Source organism: Cololabis saira, chromosome 18, assembly GCF_033807715.1.
Source record: "Cololabis saira isolate AMF1-May2022 chromosome 18, fColSai1.1, whole genome shotgun sequence".
In the NCBI taxonomy this organism is placed as follows: Eukaryota; Metazoa; Chordata; class Actinopteri; order Beloniformes; family Belonidae; genus Cololabis; species Cololabis saira.
This window is the reverse complement of record NC_084604.1, coordinates 20,981,875-21,006,983: the sequence shown is the minus strand read 5'-3', so window position 1 is coordinate 21,006,983 and position 25,109 is coordinate 20,981,875. Positions and strand designations below refer to the sequence as shown.

The window sequence follows — 25,109 nt, the reverse complement described above, 5'->3', positions numbered from 1 at the left end:
CCGGTATTACTACTCAGTGTTTCTGAAGCCAACTAGATTTATCAGTATTAACACACCAAACCTATGTTCATTAACATCTTAACCCTCAAATTCAAAGCGTACCGGTAAACACTGGGTTATTGGTGTGTTGTTTTTTTTTTAGTTTGGCAGTTGTGGATTAGTTTGTAAGGTGTTGGGTGGTCTTTGCTCCAGGGAAAAAAGAACAACAATGAACTGAGTGTAATTGAAATGAAACACAGATAAGGGTGTATGAAATTTGTTACCCAATTATTTTCATCAACTAGCTCAGAGGTATTCCCACATTTGGTGACTCGATGCATTTTATTCTGTGTGGAGACATTTCCACCCTCATGCCAGTGACATCTTCCAGGGACACAGGAGTCCCGTCCACACGACACAAGGAGTCTACTGAGCGGTTCCATCAGCATAAACATGTGAATCATTTGCAAATACCTTTCCTGGCCCCCAGAGATTTCAGAAGTCTTTCAAGATATCTCTGAAAAACAGTATTCAACCTCTCTGGTTGGGTTTCAGAGGCGTTTAAAAACTGATCTGACGCCATGTTGTGGCCAAATACCTTATTAAGACATTTAAGGTTGTTTTTTTCCTTCACCTATCTACAATGGCAAATGTTGAAAGGTTATATATTGCCTTTAGGACCGGAAATGACAACAACACCCAGATGTTAATGATATAACAGATAAACTGGTCCCTTAGCAAAAAGTGCTCTAAACTGGAACACTCAGTTTTTCAGTGAAACCTCTTTGTAGTTTGACAGCTGCAAGTCATTCTGTCTCTGCAGGATCACATATGCAGCATCAAGAATGAGTGAGATGGTATCTTTTTTTTTTCTTTACAATTTACAATACAGTACATTCAGAATTGTTAAAAGTTATAATTCTTGCTCATCTTACACTGGCAAGCCATAAAGTATAATGTGGTGTTTCAAAAAGAAATGAAACTTTGAATAGATGATAAAAATGGTTGGTGCCCTTAAGTAAGAACCCGTCATGTTAAGTCCATGCTGGCGACAGTTTTGGTGATGGAGGTCTAGAAAAGCGGTGCAGACTGTCTGGGGTCATCTGGTAGCACACTGATGGAGTCCTCTGCCTTTCCACAGAGCATGCACAGCATAGTGTACTCCTGGAAAATACAATAAATACGTTTAAGTCTATAGCAGCCAATGACCAAATCTGAGAAATTTGGCTTACATTATAATCCAGCATGGTCATCGTAAACAAATCACTTTACTCACCTGATATTCATCAACAACAGAGAAGGTATACTCATGTCTGGCAACGACGTGGTCACAGTTTTTACAAACATCTGGAAAGACATAAAAAAATAGCGCAGTCTTTTGTAACATGCTTTGGGTGATTTGGTAATGATTTTATATTCAATGATCCAGGTCACTCCAAAGCAGCAGAATAAGGTGGCATTTTGTATTTCACTCAAGATCTTGAATGAATGAATGAATGAATTGTCTTTATTTCGGTCATTGTACAAGTTATTTTACAAAACAAAATGAAAAAAGTAAAATAAACATTGCTTTTGCCGAAAATGTGTAGGCTGAAGCCGTAGCTTATAGTGCCTAACCTTTTTCTCTTGTGATCAGTTTAAATCTGAAACATTAGCGTTAATCCATGGAAACAAGCAATGCATAAAGAAGACAAAAAATAAATAAGACAAAATATAAAATTTACATTTCACATGCTAGAATGTTTTTGATAATATACTTTATAGTTATAGTGTTTTATATTTATTTTAAATATTTTCTTAAACGTGTAGATAGAACTGCACATTTTTAGGTTGTTGTCACAACTATTCCACATTTCTCTTGCCTTAATTGATGTACATCTCTTTAATATTTGTTCTTGCTGTCGTCATCTCAAACATGAGTTTCTCCCTCAGGTCATAGCGGGTTTCTTTTATTTGGAACAAATCCTGAATGCAGTTTGGAAGCAGTTTCTGCTGGGCTTTAAAGGAAAATAAAACAGTTTTCCGCTCTACTATATCATGGAATTTCATGGAGTATCATATTTAATAAAGAGATTATTTGTTGGTTCATAATAGTCAGATATATTAATTATCCTTAAAGCTCTTTTCTGTAATAAGAAAATAGGGTTTGTATTTGTTTTATAGGTGTTACCCCATACCTCCACACAATAAGCCATGTATGGAACTATGAGTGAGTTATACATCAAAAACTGTGCTCTTTGACAGAAGATATAATTTGTTTTACTTAATATTGCTAGGGTTTTAGACATTTTTGATTTTACACTATTTATATGTGATTTCCAGCAAAGTTTATCATCAATTATTACTCACAGGAAGTTATTTTCGTATACTCTTTCTATTTCCATACCACCAATTTTAATTGTTATTTGATTATTTATTTTTCTAGTGCCAAAAATTATGAACTTAGTTTTAGTTAGATTTAATGATAGCTTATCGATATCAAACCATGCCTTCACATTTTTTAGTTCTCCTTCCACCACATTCAGCAGCTGTTCCAAATTCTTCCCTGAACAATAAAAGGTTTGTGTCGTCAGCAAACAAGACATATTTTATTATTTTAGATAATCTTTGGAAATCTTCCTACGATTTCTCATTAATCGCGTAATTGTCACACAGGAAACTCATATTTTCCTTCAACACACTCTTTTCATGTCCTGGTAGGGCTAAGGCAAGGCAAGTTTATTTATATAGCACAATTCAACACTTCAAAGTGCTTTACATCAACATTAAAAGCAGCAAGACATAATTGTACAGTAAATTAAATTATGAGAAAAGGAGGTAAAATAATAAATAAAATGATAAGAAAAGAAGTAAAATACCGTAATAAAAAGCACAAGTTGTTAAAAATAAAAATAAGGGCTGTATAGTACAGCAGGTAAGTATTTAATTTAGGAGTATGCTTCAGTAAACAGTAATGTTTTTAGGCCTGATTTGAAGGAGCTGACAGTTGGAGCAGACCTCAGGTCTACAGGAAGTTTGTTCCACCGGTGAGGAGCAGAATAACTGAACGCTGCCTCACCTTGCTTGGTTCTGGTTCTGGAACCACAACAAACCAGATCCAGATGAACCTCAGGGGTCTGGGAGCTTCATAGGAACTAACAGATCAAGCATGTATTTTGGTCCAAGACCATTCAGTGCTTTGTAGACCAGCAGTAAGGTTTTAAACTCTATCCTTTGACTCACTGGAAGCCAGTGTAGCAATTTCATGACCGGTGTAATGTGGTCCAGTTTCCTGGTGTTTGTAAGGACCCTGGCGGCAGCGTTCTGGATCAGCTACAGCTGCCTGATTGATTTCTTGTTAAGGCCTGTAAAGATGCCATTGCAATAATCCAACCTATTGAAAATGAATGCATGAATAAGTTTTTCCATGTCTTGTTTAGAGAGAATACCCTTAATTCTAGCAATGTTTTTTAGGTGGTACAAAGCAGATTTAGTGATAAACTTTAGATGGCTATTTAAGTTCAGGTCTGAGTCAATAATTACACCAGGATTTCTGGCTTGATTTGTAGCTGTCAATGACATGGAGCCAAGGTGAGCGCTGATCTTTTCCCTTTCATTAAAGCCAATTCCCAGAGAAACGATGAAGATGAGAGAAACTCACGGTCATATGTGACAATCTCCTCCCCATCCTCATCCTCTGTGTTTTTGTTGCTGACCAGCACGAAGTCCCTCTCGTGACAGTTGGCACAGCCCAGGTAGTTCATCAGGTAGGAGCCGTCCTCCAGACAAGTGTTACCCTGGACCAGGGGGGCAGATCCGATGTCAGGATTGGGGGGGACAACAACGTGATTTTAATTTTTTCCCAATATGCAACTCATACCATGCCATAAATTGGTAAAGGCTCGCCAAAAAATACTGCACAGGGAATCATTTATTGTGCTTACCTTTCTTGTTTATTTGTCCTAAACCGGCAACAGTGTGTGTCACTGCTTACTTAACTGTTATATTTGTAAATCATAATACACAAATACACCCATCCTAACAGGTATAATCCATTTATCCACCAATTGATTATTGAAAAGGCTTTGTTGAAAACAGACGCATACGACCGGGAGGAGGCAGGAAAACAGCCACAGTGAGCCACATGTTGGCTACGGGCAGGTACGAATGTAAACAGAACGTTGACAAAAAGTCATTGTCGAGCCCGTCAAAAATTTTAAAAATATTAATTCAGACTAAAAAAAAAAATGTATGGAGTAGCAATACTTTCATTCTGTACACCTCAAAACGCACCGTGGATGTATTATTTTTTTAGAAATATATTTTTAATAAATATTCTACATATTCAACCGTTAAGTCTGAAAATACATTTGTTCAATTTTGAATAATTTAGGGTATTTTTATTGGGGGGGACAATTCATGTTTTTCAGAAATTGGGGGGGACATGTCCCCCCGTCACAACCGGGATCTGCACCCATGCCCTGGACCACAAACACCAGGAGAAACATATTAAACCATCATCTCGCCCGTGGACACGTACATAACAGGAACCGTACGCAGTTAAATACATTGCATTAAATCAGCAGCAGTGCTTCAAAAACAAATGCAGACTTTCAGCAGCCTCGACTTACCCGGTCCGGGTATTCTTTTTGCACGCAACCGTTGCACATTTTTTTTAAGTTGAAACTGTTTCAACTAAAATCAAATAGAAATTTTAAAAAAAGTAACGCAACTATACACTGTAAACAAATAACACACGGCTAAATGTTTTACAGAAAACCCGCACTTCCGCACGGATGAGTGGTCCTCGCAGCTTCGTAGAGCTACAAACCACGCTAATAGGCGGATATAACTGCTTTAACGTCAAGTTGTTCCATCTTGATGTTTTATAGATCTACTTCTTCCCGCCAGACTTCCGCCCTTCGTCCCAGTAAATGATTGGCCGACGCAGACGTTACGTCACAAACATGGCGGCGTAGCTGGAGGTGCTTCTTGTGGCCATGTGAAATTAGTGAGGTCTGCAAGAGTTACCTTTTTGATAATTGTGACACATTGTTGTTTCATGTCATTGCTCCATTAATTTTATCCCGCCAGGTTATAGGAATCGTAGTGCACTGAACGTTTTGAGCGGCGTCTAACTCCAAGCCTGTCAACAAAGTGTTAGCTGGCTTTTACTTGAAAACCACGCTGTGTTTCTTTCATCGTGTTAGATTGAACGACTGCAGTGTTGTTTTTCAGCACGGCTAGCTCTTGTGTACTGACATTAGTTGTGGGGATTCTCCTTATGCCTGGTGTTTTGTTTCATTTGTTCAGAGATGGCAGACGTTCAAACACCAAATATGAAGGTGCAGCGAAGTTACGGGAAGAACAATCCAAAACCTCCCAAGCGCTCAAAGATCTACTGTATATTATGTCGTCGGATTTATTTAAAGACTGTGAGTTGATTTCACTTTACCATATACTTTACAGGACTGTCTCAGAAAATTAGAATGTTGTGATTTTTCTGTAATGCAATTACAAAAACGTCATACATTCTGGATTCATTACAAATCAACTGCAATATTGCAAGCCTTTTATTATTTTAATATTGCTGATCATGGCTTACAGCCTAAGAAAACTCAAATATCCTATCTCAAAAGATGTGAATATTCTGGGAATATTAATCTTAAACTGTAAGCCATAATCAGCAATATTAAAAAAATAAAAGGCTTGAAATATTTCAGTGGATTTGTAAAGAATCCAGAATGTATGACATTTTTGTTTTTTTAATTGCATTACAGAAAATAAAGAACTTTATCACAATATTCTAATTTTCTGAGACAGTCCTGTATATCACTTTACCGTCGTTGAATCAAATTGTTTGTTTTTTCGTCTATGTACTAGTTTCAAATGATTTATAATGTTTACTATGTGTCCTAACTGCAGATGGGACATGAGCATATGCATAGCATGCTGCATCACAAAGAGCTTGACACGATGTTGGGCAAGTGAGTACCTGTCATTCAGGGATGCAGAAACAAACACACACACACACACACACACACACAAAATATGGACTATCAATCTGTATAGAGGGATGGCCAGTGGCAATAAAGTGGCATGCATATATATTGATGCCCCTGAAACTGAATTAATAGTTACCTAATTTCTAATAACCAAAATATGAGGAATTCTTATCAGACATTCATAGAATATTAATTGTGTTTTTCACTATATAAGACTGTTGAGAGGGAGAGGAGCACTTTGCAATAGTATTGATCCACGCTGGGTTTGATCCAGTTATTTTCATTTGTGTCTTTTTTTCTTTTAAGATTATATAGAAGAAAATAATATTACAAAACATATTTATAAATTGTAATATTTTAATGTTGTGACATTTGGAAATCAGCTCATACTTTGCTACAAGTGGCAAGACTTTCATGGTTATGGAACTTTAAGTTGCGATGTCTGATACTTTGTTTTATTTTTTCACGTCTTTTCATGAGCAGGAAGGCCTCTCATGATTGCCAGGCATGTCAGGTAAAGTCCCTGGGTTTATCCGAGTACGAACTGCATATCTCAACAGCTCTACACAAAAAGCAGTTCAAGAGCTTGATGAGCAAAAACATTAAACCGCTCTCGCTGCACAAGACTCTGAGCAAAAAGACCATCGACAGTATTATGGAGAGAAACAAGTTGCTAAAGCAAGAGAAGTAAGAATTTAATTTTTTCATCTCTTACTGATTCAGAATGATTTTAGTTTGTTTTCAGTTTTATACTCAGTTTGAACAACTGTTTCCGTTTACAGGAAGAAAACAGAGATGGAGAAGATCAAAAAGAAACAGGACCAAAAGGCCGAGCGGAAATGCCGGTATGAAGAAATGCAGAAGAAAGCTGCCACAAAGACTGTGTTGTTTAAGTGCAAGACACAGGAAAAAAACAAAGCGGTGCAGAACTTTGCTGCTGCATCAAAACAAATGCAGCAACATCACTACACAGAAGGCAACAATGCTGTTGTTCAAAACAAAGAGAATAAACAGGGCAGTCTGCAAATACATCTTAACCATGGAGAATCAACTCTGCAGACTCAAAGGAGGGCTGGTTGTCAGTCAGAAGAAACTGCGGGTCTGTCTCATCACCCGTACGTCCGTGAGCAGTTCACCCAAACAGCTTGTCAGATTGGGTATAATGAGAAGTTCTCTGGCAACAACCCGGGGAGCCAAATCAAAGCAGAGAGCTCCCAGACTGATGGACTACCTAAAACCTCACAAAAATATCAAGGAGGTACCACTGACAAGCAACTGACATTACCTACTGTGAGCCAGAAAAGCTATCACAAGTCTAATAATGCACCAGATAGAGACTTCACCAGGGATAACCTCCCTGAGAAAGCATCTGTTCTGTTTGATCGGGACCAAGGTGAGACCCCAGCTTCCTTTCAGCCGCAAAGTTCGAACTGTTCAGATAATCCTGCTGCAGCAAATAAATCTAATGGCACGGCTCCTGTACAGGAGCTAGACGTCAACTCCTTGCTGAAGCAAATAAGGAGAGCGCTGGGTGTTAGGGAGCCATGTAGGGCAGATCGAGAAGCCCGGAAGCAAAACACTGAGGTCACTCTCCAGGCAGTTGGTCGCAGCGCAACAGAAGCTGAGGCAAAGCAGCCGGCAGGCACCTCCACAAGTAACCACATCACCTCCTCTCTAGCTGCGCCACCTCCACAGGTCAACACTCCAGCTGCCACAGCCAAATCTTCCAGTGTTGCTTCTGCTACATCAAAACAGACAACTGCCAAAATGAGACAGAAAATGAGAGTGCACTGTAGGGAGAAGTCACCAGCGGTGGACGGACCGTCAGACAGCAGCGAAAAAGACTCTCCGGGTGGCAGTGAAGACTCTACTCTCAGCAGCTGCACGGTGACATACTCTGAGCCTAACCTGAGCAAAGCCCCTAAGGTCAGAATTGCCCACAATTCACAAGTGGCTCAAGGGCAGAAAGTGGTTAGACGTAAGCCAATTCACAAGCTGCCTAGGTCATCAGGAGACAAGGGTAACGTGAGTTTGAGGCAGATGTATGACGACATGAAAAAAAAGAATATACGAGGTGCACCCAGGTGAGGTTGCCAGCATCAGACGAGATGTTTGGTTTAAACCTTTTTCCTCCCAGGGTTACATCTTCAGCTTTATAACTCTTTTTTTTTTTTTTACAGGTTTGGAATTACATTGGTACAGCATCAGACTGACCCTGGAATCTCTACGTGGAACGATGATCTACCTCTTTCCGAGGGCTTCCACTGGGACGCGTTGCCAGGCGGTGTTTCAGGCACAGATTTGATTTCACCGCCTCCATCCCATGAAAGTCTCCCAGAGACGCAGCCAGTTTGTCCGTTGCAGGAATCTTTAGAGCAGCCGGATGCAGTTCAAACACGTACGAGCAGTCCGACGGCAACAGGAGTCTCTGTGAAAATAGAACCAAACTTGGAGGGTGTGAGCGGAGACTTGAGGGACGGGATCAGTGCCAACAAGAGGAAAAACCCGGCAGTGACGGTAATTCCGCTTTTATATCGTGGAGCTCAAATGCCACATCAAGATTGATGATGATTCTTTTCATCATTCTGTATTCTTGCAGGAGGAAGATGGAGCCTCTGACAAATCAGGTTTTGAAAAGAAGAAAAGAAAGTCAAACACGGGTAATTCAGATATTTTCTGGTTTTGTTTTTGACTATTAAGTATCTTTACGACATGAAGTGTTAGATTTGGTACGTTATACACAAAAGGTTTCTGAAAATAACTGTGATTTACCTTTTAAATTACAATCTACTTTTTAAACTAGTTGGGGCACTTTACAAAGTGTAAATAAGAACATGATCTCACAATTATTATTTTAATTGGCAACTGGTTTATAAAGTATTTAATATATATATATAGTGAACATCTCAAATAATCTTTCAGGGAGGGATTTACCTCTTTGAATGACTTTGTTTATGTTATTAAGAAAAATGAAGATTGGAATTCTGCTTCTTAAAATAAAAGTCAAAGGATTACGGGATCTTACCATAATACAAATTAATATATGAAAACATCATTTAAATATTCTGTTACTCTGGAGAAATCAATGTATGCAAGAATCAAGGTGAAAATGTAACATTAGATCCTCTGGCAGCACATTCTCAAATGTCATTGTCATTAGACGTGATTGTGTTGTGGAGGTCGCTGCTTGGGTTCATCAAGAGTGGACTCTTCATACAAGTTCAAACGATGTTGGGTTTCTTTCACTTTATTTCCAAATTCCTTCAAACCATTTTAGATAAAGTCTTACTTCAATTTTATTTGAGAGGGACCATGTGCAATTAAAAACATAAATGTAAACATTTGATGCATTGCACCAGAGTAAGCCTTAGGCTAATTTGCATCTGCAGTCCCTCGGTACAAATAAATACAGCACAGATAAAAAACGTCAAATATTATTCAAGGATATTATCAAACATCACCCATCAAACATTATTCAGTGCCCCCCCCCCCCCCCCCCACACACACACACACACACACACACACACACACACACACACACACACCATGATAGAGGGTATGGCAGCATGCACAGCATACAGCACTACACCTGTACACATACACATCTTCTCAGCCCCATGAGAGGGGCTGGAGGAAAAGGCAATGTTGTTCACTAGCAAGTTAATGGTTGCATTGTTGTGAGAGTTTTAAATGTTTTTTTATATTAGCTTTAAAGGCACCGAGCAAGTCACAGGTTTTTATGTTGTCTGGGATTGTGTTCCATTGTGTGACAGCTTTAATCCAAAAGGCTCCCTGTCCAAAGGCTGAAAAGCGAAAGGGTACAGTGCAGCTGTTTACAGAAGCTATTCTAGTGGACCTTACAGAGCCACGGTAACAGAGAAACTTGCTCAAACAGGTGGGGGTCTATTCAGTTAGATTGTATTGATGTGTGTGGTCACTGCATCAAGTTTTTGTACCGGTAAATAACTATTTTCTGTTTATGCTTAGAATTAACTTTGCATCCTGGCATACTAACGTTTGGGAGTCTGGGTTGTGTTATAAAAATAAAATAGCTAGAGACAATTTGGATATTTTTAGCTGCCATGAGCATCATATTTGGTATCTTTTAGCCACTTGTAGGTACTAGGTTTCGGAAGTGGGAAGAAATGAAAGGATTAAAAAAGAGAATTTGTCTGCAGCTGCTGCATCACTCTACATGGATTTGAATAATCATTTTAAAATCTGTGTTTTTGTTCAGAGCGGGCCACAGGTGTACATTTTCCAACAGTTATTCCTTAATTTGCAGGCCAAGAGCAACTGGACCAGCTGTTGGCCGTGTCTGTGAGGGAGGACGAGTTGAGCCACTCGTTGCAGGATTTGGACAGGTCTCTGATCCAGGCTCGCAACGTCTTGCAAGCGACGTATGCAGAGGTCCAAAGACTGATGCTCCTCCGACAGCAGGTGCTGCTATGAAAGGAAAAATCCCCAAAACTGGATGTTTGTCTTTTTTTTCTCAGGAATCCTGTTCCTAATTAGGTTTATGTTAAATGTGTCTTCTTTCATTTCAGTTTACAAATGAGGTTGACACTCTGAGAACAAAGCGCATCGAGATCCTGCAGTCAATGCAAGGTAAAGTGACCTAAAGTACAATGTGAGTCCTGCAGGGATAACGTTTTTCTGTATAAAACACTACAAAATTTAAAGAACACAAGATGACAGAGGTATTTCTAGGGACCAAGAACCTGAAATAGTCAAGAAAAAAGTTGTAACAACTTGTAATAATTTCTTTTTGTAACTTGAATTCAACTCAAATGTGTATGCAGAGGATCAATTTGATGTTCCACAAAGCTTCTAAAATATTCTGTTGACTGATATGACAAAAGATGAACTTTTTGGCACATATGTAAACACCGGGTTTGGAGGAAACGAAGCAGTGAACAGCAACGCCATGTTTTTGGTGGAGGGAGCGTTATAGTCCAGCCTTTCTTTGCTGCTTTCAGACCTGGTCACCTTGCAGGCATTTAAAAATGTCATAAAAATTGTACAATTGATCAAACACACTAGTTACTTAAACAAAGTATGGTTGAGGTAGAGGTGATGTCAATTACATTTTGAGTTTAAGTCATGACATTAGGAGGGCTGTTTAAAAAAAAAAAAAAAGAAGAAAGATATCCCAGAAATATGAGAGATGTTCATGAAGACATACCAAGAAGAACTGTTTGTGGTTGATAGGTGAGGCAGAGTGTGTTTATCTGTAATAGTAAGTTAGTAAAGTTCAAAAGTAACTTAATATATAACCACAAACACCCATGCAGCTGTGTTTAATCATCTTTGTCGATCTCTTACAGAAGGATACTGTGGAGCATCTAACGCTGCAGAAAGAGCTTCCACCTCGTCAGCAGGTCCTGCTGCTGCCGTACCTTCTGCTTCCCTTCCTTCATCAACTGCCTTTCCCTCTTCCTTGATCCAGCAATCACCTGCCGCACCCTCATCATCATGCATCACCCAACCTCAATTTCCTCAAACTCTGGCTGGTGTTCCATTAAAAACAACAATCGGCTCTCTGGCTCCAGCTGGACAGGCCAGCGTTTTTCCCCAAACATCACCCTGTACCACCGAAGCATCTCAAGTCCTTGTGAACCAGCCTGCACCAATGTTTCCATCTAGTCTGCTGCCCCTGCCGCTACTCGGACTGCCACATGCCCCTACAGATGCTCAACAACCTCCAGCAGGGAGCTCCACATCACTGAATTCATATTCTCCGGGAACATCGGGCAGACAGAAGGAAGGAACTAAGGAGAGGTTAAAGAGCTCCACAAAGGCAAAGGTCCTGACAAAAGAAGCACCGTGTGCTCAGAATGAATCGGGAACAAAGACGGGTACAAGTGTAAGCATAGGGAAAGTTAAAAGAAAAGAGTCTTCATCTAGGAAAGTGTCTAAGGTAGTCGACGAAGGGAATGAGAGCGACAATTCAGTGGAAATGGTCGATATCTCCAACAAGGAGGTCATAGATATTGAAGAATCAGACTGTGAGGAACCACCCGAGACAGATGCTCCAGTGCAGCCTGAAGCTCCAGTGCAGCCTGAAGCTCCACAGAAGTCAGCTTGCGTAAACTTCAATTCTCCAAGCATAAAAAATGAAACGAAAACGGATAGGTGAGATTTATTTAGACTGAATTCTGAAGTCTACGGGTTTCTTCGGGTGTAGGTTTGTGTAAAAAGTACTTATGTTTACGACCTCTTTCTCCTTGATCCATCAGTAAAATTGAGCCTGTGGAGACGAAGTACGCCAAAGTTCCTGCAGGTGAGCAGTACCTTCTGTTTATTTCAAAAGTAGCATACAATCAATCGTGCTAAAAGATGACACTGTTTCAGAGCCGGTGGAGGATCAGGAGTTATCTGTAGGATCCTTTTCAAGTCACTCTGGCTCCGTTCACGGCCTGCAGGTCCACAACGGCCTGTTGTACACGTGTTCAGGGGACAACACAGCCCGGGCCTACAGTCTGGCGGTGAGCCGCGCACTTTCACATTCAGCTACAGAAAGCAGATGAACTTCCAACTGCTGTGAATATTTCAGTAAAACGCATTTAATCCAAATTGTACTTTAACTCCCTCATTATGATGACAGATATTCCTGTTGACTGCCATATTTTTTTAATTTCATCTAACTGACATACCGGTACTAACGGTATGTAAGCTAGTCACTGTGCAGAGGTTTGAATTTTAAATTGCTGTCTTTCAGTGCGCCTCATATTTTTATGAGACTTTGCTGTTTTTAATGAGAAAATTCAATAAATAAAATAATAAATAAAAAGAAGAATAAAATCAATCCGCTCAGCCGCTGTTCCTACTGATGACTGACTATTCAAACAAAGTAGCATTTTTATAGTGTGAAGTGACATGCAGGTGTGCAGGTGTTGTTTTTCCAACAAATAAGCATAATATTTTGTCTATGCATGCAGAGCAGAGAGTGCCAAGCGGTGTTTGAGGGTCACACGAACAAAATCAACTGTCTGCTTGTGTCATCGCCTCCAAATATGCCGACACGTCTGTACACGGGGTCCAGTGACCACACCATCCGCTGTTTCAGCATAAAGGTACAACATATCAATACGAGGTTTGTTTTACATGCAAAGTAACTTATATAAGTTACCTTGGGAAAAAATGGGTGGATAATTTATTTTCTGTTGCTATTGTTGAACTGTGCTGACTCCACTATTGTGTGATACTGAGCACTTTAAATGAATAAAATCAGATTTGTGGGCCGCTGGGTGGCCCGGTGGGATAAGCAAGCGGCTCATATACTGAGGCTACAGTCCTCCGGCAATGGTCGCAGGTTCGAATCCTGGCCTGCGGACCTTTGCTAAATGTCATCCCCATGAAATGTGTTTCTTTTCAGTCTAAGAAATGCCTCGAGGAGCTGTCTCTGCCAGACAGAGTGTTGTGTTTGCACATAGCCTGGAATATTCTGTACGCTGGACTCGCCAGTGGATCGGTCACCAGTTTTGATCTTAAGGTGGGTGTGTTTAATGCAGAAAGGATGCACAGCAGTCACACACACACACACACACACACACACACACACACACACACACACACACACACACACACACACACACACACACACACACACGTTACTAACAGAGAGTTCAGATGGTAGGATAAACACGTTCACTTCCTTTTGACTTTCTGGAGCCCAACACACTCTCTTCATTAGGAGATTGAGGCAGGATTTATGAAAAAAATTCGTATACGTTTTAAGTTTTCTAGTAATAATGTCAGATGAAGCGTTCAAAAGCCCTCTAGTGTATCTCTCCTTTGCCTTGAACAGGCTGTGTGCTGCAAAATGTGCTGCAATTCGGGCCCAAATTTCCCGCGCTGGGCTGCGGATGTGACGTCACATGACGCTGCATGTGCGTTCTCCCCGTTCTCCTGTGCCGGCTTCGCTGTTGGTTGCAGTACCCCCGACGGCCGTCGTGGTGAAGGGTGGCGCTAGAGAGTCTCATTTCTTAAAAGGAGCCTCATGCTCCTTTAAGCATATTATCACATCAAATCAGTGTAACTTTATTTTATACAATACACTTAAATATATTTATAAAGGACATGTAGATGTTTTTGTATATTTATACACTTGCTTTGTAGGCAGAATGTCACTGAGTTGGTAATTTAATGATGATCTAAGTTTGCAGAGATGCGATTTTTTTACGCAGAGTGTAAGTAACCATGCATTAGTTTGGCTTAATTTCATTTGAATCATCTTTCATTTTCAAAAGTCTATTATCTTGAGTTCATGTAGTTATTTTATTTTACACTTTGGCTTCTAATGAATGTTTTTCTCCTGGGTGTTAGAAGACCTCTCTCTCATGTGTCATCTCCCCAGACTGTGAAGGAGCTGGATGTGTTTGAGTGTCATGGCCCACGAGGGGTGAGCTGTCTGGGTACAACTCAAGAAGGCGCCCGTCGGTTGCTGCTGGTCGGCTCGTACGACACCACCATCAGCATTCGCGACGCCAAGAGCGGCCTGCTGCTACGCTCGCTGCAGGGTCACACCAAGACTGTGCTGTGCATGAAGGTGAGGAGATCACGCTATTAATCTTTCTTCTTTCTTTCTTCCTTCTCCATATTCTGTGTAGACAAAGACTTTTCTGGTTGCTATGGAAACCCCTTACCAAAATGCATTTAATTTTTTAATTGCCATGACATCACTGAGAGGTAAAAGGTTACCATTCTGTGATAGTTGAATTACTGCTTTTCTAAAACCAATAACCTTGCATGTCAGTTGGTTTTAATTTCACATCCGTGATGTTTTCAGGTGGTGAATGACCTCGTCTTCAGCGGCTCCAGTGACGCATCTGTTCATGCACACAACATCCACGTAGGTGTCCCAGATTTGTTTTTAACTTCCATATGACTGAACGTCTCTCTTGATTTACGTTGTTTTTAATTTGGTCATTCACTGTTATTGTTGTCTTTGTCGCTTGTAGACGGGTGAGTTGATTCGTATCTACAAGGGACACGGTCATGCTGTCACATCGATTGCCATTTTGGGGAAAGTGATGGTGACGGCTTGTCTGGACAAACTGGTCCGAGTGTACGAGCTGCAGGTATTTATGGTTTAAATGTCGTCATTATGTCAAAGTGGTTAAATTACTTCTGAAGTGCAAATTTTAGGGATAATTCTATGGCTTTTCTGCAGATGTCTTAGATCCAGAGAAAAGACTAAATATTTTTCCCCCTGGAGACTTAATTTAATTTTAAATTCAGGATGTGATGAACGGTTTTCTTTACCTCCTGTGTAAAATACACAAAACAATGATAAAATATGGCTTTTGTCTCTATTAGTTGTTTACAATTTTTACCACATCCATTTTGAAATCACTGTCTGTACAATGTGAGTGGCTCAAAGAGGTGCAAAATCATTCCCAATCAGCATCCTTTTGTCGAGTCAGTCACAAGCAAGGACTAAAATAAAACAGCTAATCAAAGTTCAAATCAGACTGAAGAAAAAAAGAGACTGGAAACCCATTTTAAAGATAATTCTCAAATATTTGTTGCCCAATGCATTTTTCAGCTAAGATGGACAGATTTAACTTCTTACAGCGTCCAATTGATTGTGATGATTTTGCAGCAGACGAGTTAGTTTGATGCAATTTTTTGAGTTTGCTGGAGATCTTTTTTTTGTTCTTTTTGTGCTTTTTCTTTTGTTGCAGGAAATTGACTTGAAAGAACTTGCTTCACGTTTCCCATTTTCATTCTTTTTTTGAGCATTGTCACATTATTTAAGTATAAAATAGACATGAAGGTGTTTCCATTTCTGCTCCCTGGATGATTGATTAATAAAAATGTCTGTTTTTATTGTTTATTGTGGCGTAATTTTAAACTGGATATATAGTAATAAAGTAGTAATTAAGCTTTTGCTGTACAATTTGGTCTGAAATCACACTTGAACCCCTCTCCTTTATTAACAAATTACTGTTGTTTATCTTCTTATGTTGTACTTTTTAAATTATTAACTTGCTGTCAGATGTAAAAATGTCTTTATTTCCAGTCATTTAAAAGATTTGACAGGCCAGTATTTGTGGTTTTGGAAATGTTTATTTATTTATTTATTCTAAATAATTTATTTATTGGGTTTTATCTAATGTTTATTTTTTTCCCAGTCCCATGACCGCCTGCAGGTGTACGGGGGTCACAGTGACATGGTGATGTGCATGGCCGTACACAAGAGTGTGGTAAGTGAAATGAAACGACACCAGCACAGTTTTCTTTTCTTTCCTTCTTTTTCTTTACATTTAATCTAAACGTGCATGTTAGATACTCACAAAATGGAGAAAGAAACATGGATAATACTGAATTATTAATCAGCCGTTGCTTGTTTACACAGATCTACACGGGCTGTTACGATGGCACCATTCAAGCAGTAAAACTCAACTTGTTTAAAAACCACCGCTGCTGGGTAAGACTTAGACAGTAACTGTACTTTTAACTTGTTCACATCTCATTCTTGACATGTTCTTTACTGATTTTAAGATTTGGTGACATCTATTGACTATACTCTTGTGTGTGCGCAGTGGCAGACTTGCCCTCTAACTTTCGGCGTGCCGGAGCATCTCACCCAGCACCTGGTCATCGATCATAGCAATCCCAATCTGCAGACGGTCAAATGTCGCTGGAGAGGCTGCAACACTTTTTTCGCCACACAGCAGTCAGTCAAACAGGCAAGTTACTACATATCAGGCCTTCAAACCAAGAATGTGATCTATACCTCCCATTTTATAAATTCCTTAAAAATATCTACTTTCTAAATCCTTCATTCTTCTCTTTTCCCCCTCCAGGAGCTGCCTGCACACATGCAAAACCACGTGGAGAACGACAGTAAGCTCCATGCTTGACAGCAGTAAAGGTGAAAATACTCTGGAGATCATCTGCTTGTTTTCATCCGTTTCATTTTTGGTTGTTTAAGAGCATTCCCATTAATATTACTGAACAGATGCAGTGTTTGACTCAACACATTCACTTTCTCTTGTGTGACAAGAAAAGCCTCCACATGTTTACAGGTTTGTTACGTTGAACCTGCAGCTATTTATTTGCAATATGTTAAGTGATGGTCAGAATACATTTTATCACTCTTCTCTGGAATATGTTGCATCAAGATTCAACAAAAGGCTGTCATTTAGTCATGAATGATATCAGTACATTTGTAGGGACAATTATTCAGGACATTTCTTGCAGCATAGGAAAGCTTTGATGTGGCAGTATTTGCTGTGAACGTCAGTGACAGCCAACTTTGAAAGCATGCATCAAATGTCAACCAGCTTGTGATATCGTTCATCTGAGCTTTTGAAAGGTCTCAAAAGAGTCGAGCATCTCAGTTGTGGGACAGGAATTCTCATGATAGGAAAAAACCCACATTTTTGTGGTCTGGGAGTACCACAATGAAACCAATAATGCTGTGGCCCAGCGAGAAGTTGGTGCTGTGACAGTGGTGGTGCTTTGGATTGTACAGCAGGTAGACTGGTCTGTTGCTTACTGGACATTTTCCAACACACCATCCAGCTTCTTCTACCATACTGCAAATTGTTCAGTTGGTCCTGTCTTGCATACTAAATTTTCACATTTGCTGATTTACATACTATCAGTAGTGTAGTATGCAGTCACCTTATTTCTTTCAAACTGGTGCCTACGTTACCCACAATGCAATGCGGCGATCAGCTGCTCAGATTCTTCCAAGGGCTCAGCTCACGATATTTTAAGTCATATTCTTTTTTTTTTTTATTTTTGTAATGTGTGAAACATTTACGAATATATAATTTCCAAAACATCCCATTTCTGTCACTGCACCAACTGTAAAATGCCCCCTTGCTTGTCCCAAACTGTTGGGAGAGTAACTTTTATGAGGTATTAATAAAACCTCGGCTTTTATATTTCATATTGTGCTGTGTGTACGGAATTTAATACCTACCGTATGTTTACCGCAATGAAGACAAGTTAAAGTGTTTATTACTACTTCTTTGTTGTTTTTCTTTGTGAACAACTTACATTACACATGTCTCTTTAATGACTTGTCAAACAAAATCCACTTTTATATTTGAAATTCAGGAGATTTGGCAAAGGTGGTAAACGTTCCACATTCAGAAATTTACTCTGTCCTTGGTATTAAAAAAAAACTCCTCAGAAAGTAAAGCTGACCTTAGCCATCCAAACGTATACTGAATCAAGAGTAAAACTGGAGAAACGCTTGAAACCGCTCACAATGACGTCACACCCCTGCTTCAGTGTAAAAACATTTTGTTCAGGGATAGGAATTGTCACAAAAAAGTAACACATTTTTCAGTGTCATGGACAAGATGATCTTCTACGAGTACATGGTCAGCTGAAGCCACTGGAGAGAAAAAGAAACATTAATTAGCACAAACAGTGTCAAGTTAATTACAAAAAAGAGTGTTAATGACTACTTATGTACATATTTGTCTTCTATGCCGTACTGGATATTTCAGCTGCACATTAAAACATATGTGTAAAAATGAAACTTTTCTGAAGTGTTTTTACAAACATGTCTCATAAAAATGTCGGATAAACGTCAAATGTTGCCAGAGGCTATCACAAAGATGACCTCTTTAAGGGGGAACTTGAAAGTAGTAAGGGGCTTAATGAGCATGATTTTAGTCAACAGAGTTCCATTAGGAGGGAGCTTTATTAGGAAAAACTCATCTTTTGTTACAAACTGCAACAATTGGCTCATCGTGCGGCAGAAATGTGATGCATGCAGAGTCTTGAACATGGACAAGATCAGTTGAAGTTGAAGAGCATCAGAATGAGAGAGAAATGTGAGTGGAGTGGCTTTAAATGCAGGGTAAGTGATTTCTAGATGGCATGATGCCCATTGATATTTAAAAAAACAAAACACAGATAGCTAGCCCGTCCCTCAAGTGCTCCATCACTGCTAATCCCCATCACGAACTAAAGGTACAGGCTCTTCAGAACTGGCCAACAAGAAGACTTGTTGTCAGCCTCAGTATTAGCAGTTAGATTTAGATGTAAGCTCAGAATTAAAAAATGAAAAATCAGTTTTTGGGCCTGTATTAATGATGCTGGGGATGTTTTCTGGCTGAGCTTGCGTTTCTTATTACCGACTGAGTCCCATTTATGTTGCACAGACTGAGCTTGTTGCTGACTGCGTGATAACTTTACCAGACTTAAATGGCCACCTGAGACTCAAGACAGAGCAGAGTTCAGTATGAGCTGGAACTCGTGATCATAAATGTTCTGGCCACAAATGTGCAGTGAGTGTGCACACTCCTGTAACCTGGCCAACAATTTGCTGGACTTTTTTAAAGAAGTACGAAAGTTAAAAACGTAACAGGTGCCCATCTGGTACTAGGAGAGGTTTTTAATACATAAATGAGTATTTATTTATTTATTTATTTATTTATTTATTGTAGATCCCCATTAGTCACTGCCTCAGCAGCGACTGTTCTTCCTAGGGTCAATTAAAAATTACAATGCAATTTAAAAAATACACAAAAAAAACAAATATAATATATACATTCAATATCAACAAAAATTGAGTGTTTCTTTGTATGGAGTTAATATTGAGCAAGTTAAGGAGGCCAGATTGCTGGGGGTTACAATAGATGAAACGCTTTCTATACCAAAAAAGTATAAAGAAAATCAAACATTCTCCTAACAGATTACAATTAACTGACAAAAACATTAGTCACATTCTACAACAACCTCTTTCTGCATTACAGCTCTTCTAAGTATTTTCTTAAAATCAACAGTATTGGAAATTAAAACTAAATGTTGTGGAAGTCTGTTCCAGTATGTGATTGCCCTGTACATCCCAGTTTTTTTTTTGAAAGCATCAGTTTTAGGTTTAGGCAAGGTGAAAACACCTCTCAAGGCTTGTCTAGTGCCATAGCTGTGACTATCACTAGCGAGCAACAGCTGAGAAGAGAGACTAGTAGGTTTACGTGACATATAAATGTTTTTCAAAAATATAATAATGCTACAAACTAGTCTCTCACCGACTCTCATCCATGACAATTGATTGTGCATTTTTTCCACGCTCTACCCAAAAAGAACAATGCAGAGCTAATCTCGCAGCTCTATTTTGGGTAAACTGGATTTTGTTTAGTTCTTGTTTAGAGGCATTTGACCAGATTGCTGGGCAATAATCAAGATGTGACAAGACAAGGGATTGTATAACTTGCTTTTTGGTTGTGCTGGTTAGAAAATAAGCACTTTGTTACTATATTATTAATATGAGTAGCCCAAGAAAGCGTTTCATCTATTGTAACCCCCAGAAATCTGGCCTCCTTAACTTGCTCAATATTAACTCCATACAAAGAAACACTCAATTTGTGTTCTTTTCTCTGAGCATAGTTTGAGCCAATAACAAGACATTTGGTTTTAGAAATATTAAGTTTCATCTTATTTTCAGTAACCCATTTAGAAATCTGCATTAACTCATCTTGAGGAATGCTGCTAAGGCCTGTAACATTCTCTGCAGAAGCACATATTGTAGTGTCATCTGCATAAATTGAAATTGAAGCATCCTTTAAAATATATGGCATATATCATTTACAAATATTGAGTATAATAAAGGTCCTAGGCAACTTCCCTGAGGAATGCCACAATCTAATGTTTTCACACTTGAAAGAGTTCCATTGAACATGACACATTGCTGTCTATTTAATAGGTAGCTTTTCATCCAGTTAATAGCTGAGAATTTGAAACCATAAGCAGCCAGTTTTGTAAGTAGCAGTTCATGGTCGATAATATTAACGTAGCGCTAAAATCCAACAACACTGTTCCAACTAATAATTTACTGTCAATATGTTTTAGCCAGTCATCTGTCAATTGTGTGAGAGCTGTGCATGTTGAGTAGCCAGTTTTATAAGCATGTTGAAAGTCTGAATTAATACTATTATTAGAGAAATCATTTTGAATTTGCTTAAATATATTTTTTTCCATTAATTTTCCTAATACAGGTAAAATACTAATTGGCCTGCTATTTGATCCTGTGAATTCTTCTTTCCTGTTTTTTGGTAGAGGAGTGACCTTAGCAACCTTCCATACTTGGGGATAAAGTCCTTCCTTCAGACTTAAGTTATAAATGTAACATACAGGACTAGCTACAATTCCAGCTGACAATTTCAAGAGTCTACTGTCTAGATTATCATGACCACAAGGTTTGTCACATTTCAATTCCGACAATAGCTTTTCAATTTCCAATATGTTAATCACCAAGAATTCAAATTTGCATTCTTTATCCTGCATGATTAGTTTTTTTCTATAATTGATTCAGATAGATAACCATTTACAGGCAACATATCATTTCTTATAGTATTAACTTGAACTATGAAATAATTATTAAAATAATCAGCAATTTACTTGGGCCTAGTGATGAAGCCAGCACCTGATTCAATAGATGAAGGTGTTTTTCCCATTTTATCTCTTCCCATGATCTGATTTGGGGACTTTAACTTTTTCTAGTAAGTATATAGTCTATTTACCCACTTTACAGTTACATTTTAGGTAGATGTGGAAGAACTCTGAGACTTGGATATTTTTTCAAATGGATACTTATACAAATATGTGAAAAAATAAATCTTACCTCCAGGACGTTTAGCTTGATTACTCCATCTCCATCTTTATCAAATGCATTAAAAGCCCCTGTAAAGCACACAACAAATGATGCCGCAGCAGGGTTTGATTGGAATTAGTTGAGTAGGTTATAACTTTGTAATTACAATGACTTCATGAATGTAAAATAACACCATTCGCATCTGTGACACACTCCAGTTTTTCATCTTTGACCAGAATAAAGTCTGTGCTCACTGAGATATTAAAAAAGAAATCCTACAGGTAAATCAAAGAGGTTCTACAGTTGTTTTACACACAAATCGTAAGATGTTGTGAGTGTAGCAGAGACAGTAGATGAAGCGTGGACTTACTGAACATGCCCTCTAGTCTCACGAAACAGCAGATGTAACTGTCAAAATCAATGTTGATGTGTTCATCTGCGTAGCGCATGGCAATGATGTCATATAACTGCCTGTTGAGGTGAAATCCTGAGGAAAAGAAGAAGAAAAAAAAATTGTCACCTTTTACAAGATTCTCACATCAGCTTTTCAATGTTGGAGCGAAACCTCAAAACTCTAAATCGTGGGACCAAATTAAAGAGAAAGGTATTTCCGTCATACTGCCTACCTGCATCATTAACAGCATTCCTCATCTCAAAACTACTGATGGAGCAGGATTGGTCTTTGTCGTAACGTTTGAAGATGAGCTGCAAACATGAGGAGATGGTCAGAGAAGCCTCGACAGCATGAGCAGAAGTTTAGGTTTGAGCTGCTCTACCTGCCACTGCTTGATCTTCTTCCACAAATGCTTGAACTCCTGCAGGTTCAGCTTCCCTGTCCCATCAGTCTAAGAAAGGGTCCGTCACGGAAATGGTAGCTAATATATCTACGTGCTATTTTTTTATTTCTGTAGTGATTTGCTCAGAAATAAAAATGAACAAGCACAATGAATGAATGAATGAATGAATGAATAAGCTTCCCCGAGGCAGTGATGTAATCCCAAACCACTACATCTCCAACACCTTGCTTTACAGTTAGAATCACGTTCTTCCTTAAATATAACACACCTCTCCTAAATAGATCAAATATATTAAATCTCAAAGAACATAAAACATGGAAAAAAAACAGGGTAAAATGAAGGATTAGAATACTTGGAATGAATTTCTTTTTTGTGTTTGGATCTTGGTGTAATGGTATCGTGTTTCTTGGCAAAGAGAACACCGGGTCCTAAAAGTGTTAGCTTGAAATAAAGCATCACTCCCTGAAGTGATCGGACTGTAACTGGCTCATTATCTGGAACCTGGGATCATGACGTTTTTGAGTAAAAGGCATGATACAGTTACAGCTTTATGTATGTCATCTGTTTAAACTATATATAAAAACGGGTCATGTTAATGTGTCATTTGGCAGACTGTGTTATCTGTTTTCACAAGCACAAATTCAGAGATTTTCAAAATATGTACTTGATAGGATAGTAAGTTGTTTCTATGGTATATGTTCCTCTTTTAAAAAAAAAAAGTCTGTTATAATCTGCAAATCTGTTACACTATTTAATATAAGGAATCTTTGATTACCTTTAGGAAATGTTGTTGCACTCACGTTCTTTCAGTATTAAGATCAGCAAAAACTGCCCAAAGTACCCTTTGAACTCCTGGTTGTGAAAACCCAACAAGAGGCAGCTGTGTTTGACTTTGATACATCAGAAACGATGACACCGGCTCACAGAGCAACCGGGAACATCATAGCAGAGACAACTCAGAGACTCAAGACAGTAATGTCAAAATAGAAAACGAGACTGTGACCAGTCAAGAGGCCGAACAAGACTAAATCTTGGACAGTGTTGTAAAAGCAGCTTAACCCCCACAGATCTGTGTCCTTCCTGCATGGACCGATTCAAAGGATACATCCATCAAGGCGATCATACTCCGGCAAGTCTCAAGGCTGAAACCTTCTGACGTTATTTCATTATCTGTGAAAGAGAACCGATTGATGTGAGTGTGAGAACAAAGGCTCCAGTGTTGATCAATATGCTCTCAAGCACGCTCACGCTTGGAAAGTACGTTCTTCATGATCATCTTCAGTTCGTTGGCACAAATCTGCATGTCCTGCAGGAGGGAGAAAAGATGTGTTCCACATTAGGTCAAAAAACAAACCAAAACACTCAGACATGACTGTATTTCCAGCTGTCGTCCACTTGCATACCTCACCAGCAATCTGCTGGTAAATGGCTCTGAACTGTTTCTCTTCTTCAGTCTCTTCATCCTGTTGCAACAGTTTTTGCTGGAACACAAGAGAAACTATGCAAGTTGGGAAATAAAGGGTTCACAATTTGAGAGACAAAGCACTAGCCTGTTGTTAACTGTAAATCTATCTTGTAAGCACTTTAGTGAGGATGGTGCCATAGTATGTAAAGGGCATTAAAGTCAGCTTGGTTAGATCAATTAGATTGAGTTTTAGCAGGATGGATTTACTAGTTTTTTCATTATCGAATGATGATCGATCTATTGATGGATGGATGGATAGATATGAGCATCTCTCCTTTTAAAAACATTGATGTGTTTTAGAGAGTGAAAAAGTGGAAGGTCTCCCAGTCTTGTGAAAAGGATGAGGCTAAAACTTTTTAATGTTGCAAATGTTCACACGGTATGGCATATCTGGACCCGAGACGGGTAAGTTTAGCTCTTGGACTTTTTACTACAGATATATATATGTGCAGACTGTGGTCGGTGTGAAATAAGCAATGCAAACGGTCTGCTACAAAATGTTATATATGAAAATATAAATATGTACTGTAGATTTCATTTTCAAAACATGCATAATATTTCATTTTTTGCTCATAATTTTGTAAATCTGTTCATCCAGTTCTTTGATAATGACCCAAGTCATGCAGTCATGTGCAAAGGGTAAGACCACTATTTTAATTAAAAACATATTTAAAATCATGTGATCATAGTGGGCCTTAGTACAACATAAATACAGTCTCCGATAAATGACATATAACCTTCTTCATCATTAATATAATAGTAAGTACTAAATACCCATTTACTGCTTCCATAGGATTTAATAGTGTAAACTGCAGCCAGGTACTGTGAATATCAGTCCTTGACTAATTTATAACTAGCAGAGGTGCAGACTTCTACCAAAGCTGGTTCTGGTGTATGCGGACACAATGCTAAAAGAGAAAGACATGAGCAGTGATCTCAGAGAGCCAGTTGCTGCTGTACATCGATCACGGAGAGGACTTTGAGGGCATTTGCAAACAATTTGGAGCTAAAAAATGAAAGTGGAAAACACTCAAGCCAATAGTGGAAAATTTACCACAAGCTCAGATCAGGAAGTCCTCAGAAAAATAAAAGAATAAGAATAAAAATGAAATATGACAGAACTACATTGTCAGACCCTACAGGCCTCACTGAGCATATTAAATGTTAAATGTCCATGACGAAGCAGTTAGAAGAAGTCTGAACCACTGTGATTTGCTGATGAGGGTTGACAGGAGGAAAGCTCATCTGTCTAAAAATGGAAACACAACTGAGGTTCACAAAACGTCCCCTGAAGCACCTACAAAGCTTCTGGAACA

General features: G+C 38.9%; 3 protein-coding genes across 8 annotated transcripts in view; 1 reads left to right on the top strand and 2 right to left on the bottom strand.

The window, feature by feature from the left end:
- Positions 1-202: 202 nt before the first annotated feature.
- On the bottom strand, positions 203-4,794 carry churc1 (churchill domain containing 1). Its single transcript, XM_061707404.1, has 4 exons — positions 4,590-4,794; positions 3,620-3,755; positions 1,256-1,326; positions 203-1,143 (listed from the first exon to the last, which is right to left on the bottom strand). The coding sequence occupies exons 1-4, from the start codon at positions 4,626-4,628 to the stop codon at positions 1,051-1,053; spliced, it is 339 nt and encodes a 112-aa protein (XP_061563388.1). The 5' UTR covers positions 4,629-4,794; the 3' UTR covers positions 203-1,050.
- Positions 4,795-4,929: 135 nt separating this feature from the next.
- On the top strand, positions 4,930-16,967 carry LOC133418609 (zinc finger protein 106-like). 4 transcript variants are annotated; one of them, XM_061707394.1, is made up of 21 exons: positions 4,930-4,974; positions 5,272-5,393; positions 5,884-5,945; positions 6,447-6,650; positions 6,746-8,047; positions 8,144-8,480; positions 8,563-8,623; positions 10,249-10,403; positions 10,511-10,571; positions 11,291-12,098; positions 12,203-12,246; positions 12,318-12,451; positions 12,905-13,039; positions 13,342-13,458; positions 14,323-14,514; positions 14,755-14,817; positions 14,927-15,046; positions 16,103-16,174; positions 16,327-16,398; positions 16,514-16,660; positions 16,778-16,967. In XM_061707394.1, exons 2-21 carry the CDS (start codon positions 5,274-5,276, stop codon positions 16,832-16,834), a joined length of 4,263 nt encoding a protein of 1,420 aa, XP_061563378.1. In that variant the 5' UTR covers positions 4,930-4,974; positions 5,272-5,273; the 3' UTR covers positions 16,835-16,967. The 4 variants fall into 4 exon arrangements, 2 of the variants coding, with proteins under 2 accessions (XP_061563378.1, XP_061563379.1); XR_009770470.1 differs by lacking the exons at positions 14,755-14,817; positions 14,927-15,046; positions 16,103-16,174; ... (1 more) ...; positions 16,514-16,660; positions 16,778-16,967 and having other exon boundaries at positions 12,905-13,059; positions 14,323-14,438; XR_009770471.1 differs by lacking the exons at positions 14,323-14,514; positions 14,755-14,817; positions 14,927-15,046; ... (2 more) ...; positions 16,514-16,660; positions 16,778-16,967 and adding an exon at positions 14,292-14,321 and having other exon boundaries at positions 12,905-13,059.
- A 21-nt stretch (positions 16,968-16,988) lies between these two features.
- The window catches only part of capn3b (calpain 3b), a 32,429-nt gene continuing 24,308 nt past the window's right edge, over positions 16,989-25,109 (bottom strand). For all 3 annotated transcript variants that reach the window (XM_061707397.1, XM_061707398.1, XM_061707399.1), the window contains 8 exons: positions 23,732-23,809; positions 23,577-23,634; positions 23,434-23,498; positions 22,308-22,376; positions 22,158-22,236; positions 21,902-22,018; positions 21,562-21,620; positions 16,989-18,324 (listed from right to left, as the gene is read on the bottom strand). In XM_061707397.1, the coding sequence (XP_061563381.1) occupies positions 18,298-18,324; positions 21,562-21,620; positions 21,902-22,018; positions 22,158-22,236; positions 22,308-22,376; positions 23,434-23,498; positions 23,577-23,634; positions 23,732-23,809 (552 nt within the window). In that variant the 3' untranslated portion in view covers positions 16,989-18,297. The remainder of the gene's footprint in view (positions 18,325-21,561; positions 21,621-21,901; positions 22,019-22,157; positions 22,237-22,307; positions 22,377-23,433; positions 23,499-23,576; positions 23,635-23,731; positions 23,810-25,109) is intronic.

Coding starts and splice junctions, on each gene's coding strand:
- LOC133418609 (XM_061707394.1), top strand. CDS start 5,274: ATGGCAGACGTTCAAACACCAAATATGAAGGTGCAGCGAAGTTACGGG. Junction 8,048..8,143: donor AATATACGAGGTGCACCCAG/GTGAGGTTGCCA, acceptor TTTTTTTTACAG/GTTTGGAATTACATTGGTAC. Junction 10,404..10,510: donor TGATGCTCCTCCGACAGCAG/GTGCTGCTATGA, acceptor CTTTCATTTCAG/TTTACAAATGAGGTTGACAC.
- churc1 (XM_061707404.1), bottom strand. CDS start 4,628: ATGTGCAACGGTTGCGTGCAAAAAGAATACCCGGACCGG. Junction 1,327..3,619: donor GGAGATTGTCACATATGACC/GTGAGTTTCTCT, acceptor ATGTCTTTCCAG/ATGTTTGTAAAAACTGTGAC. Junction 1,144..1,255: donor CTGTTGTTGATGAATATCAG/GTGAGTAAAGTG, acceptor TGTATTTTCCAG/GAGTACACTATGCTGTGCAT.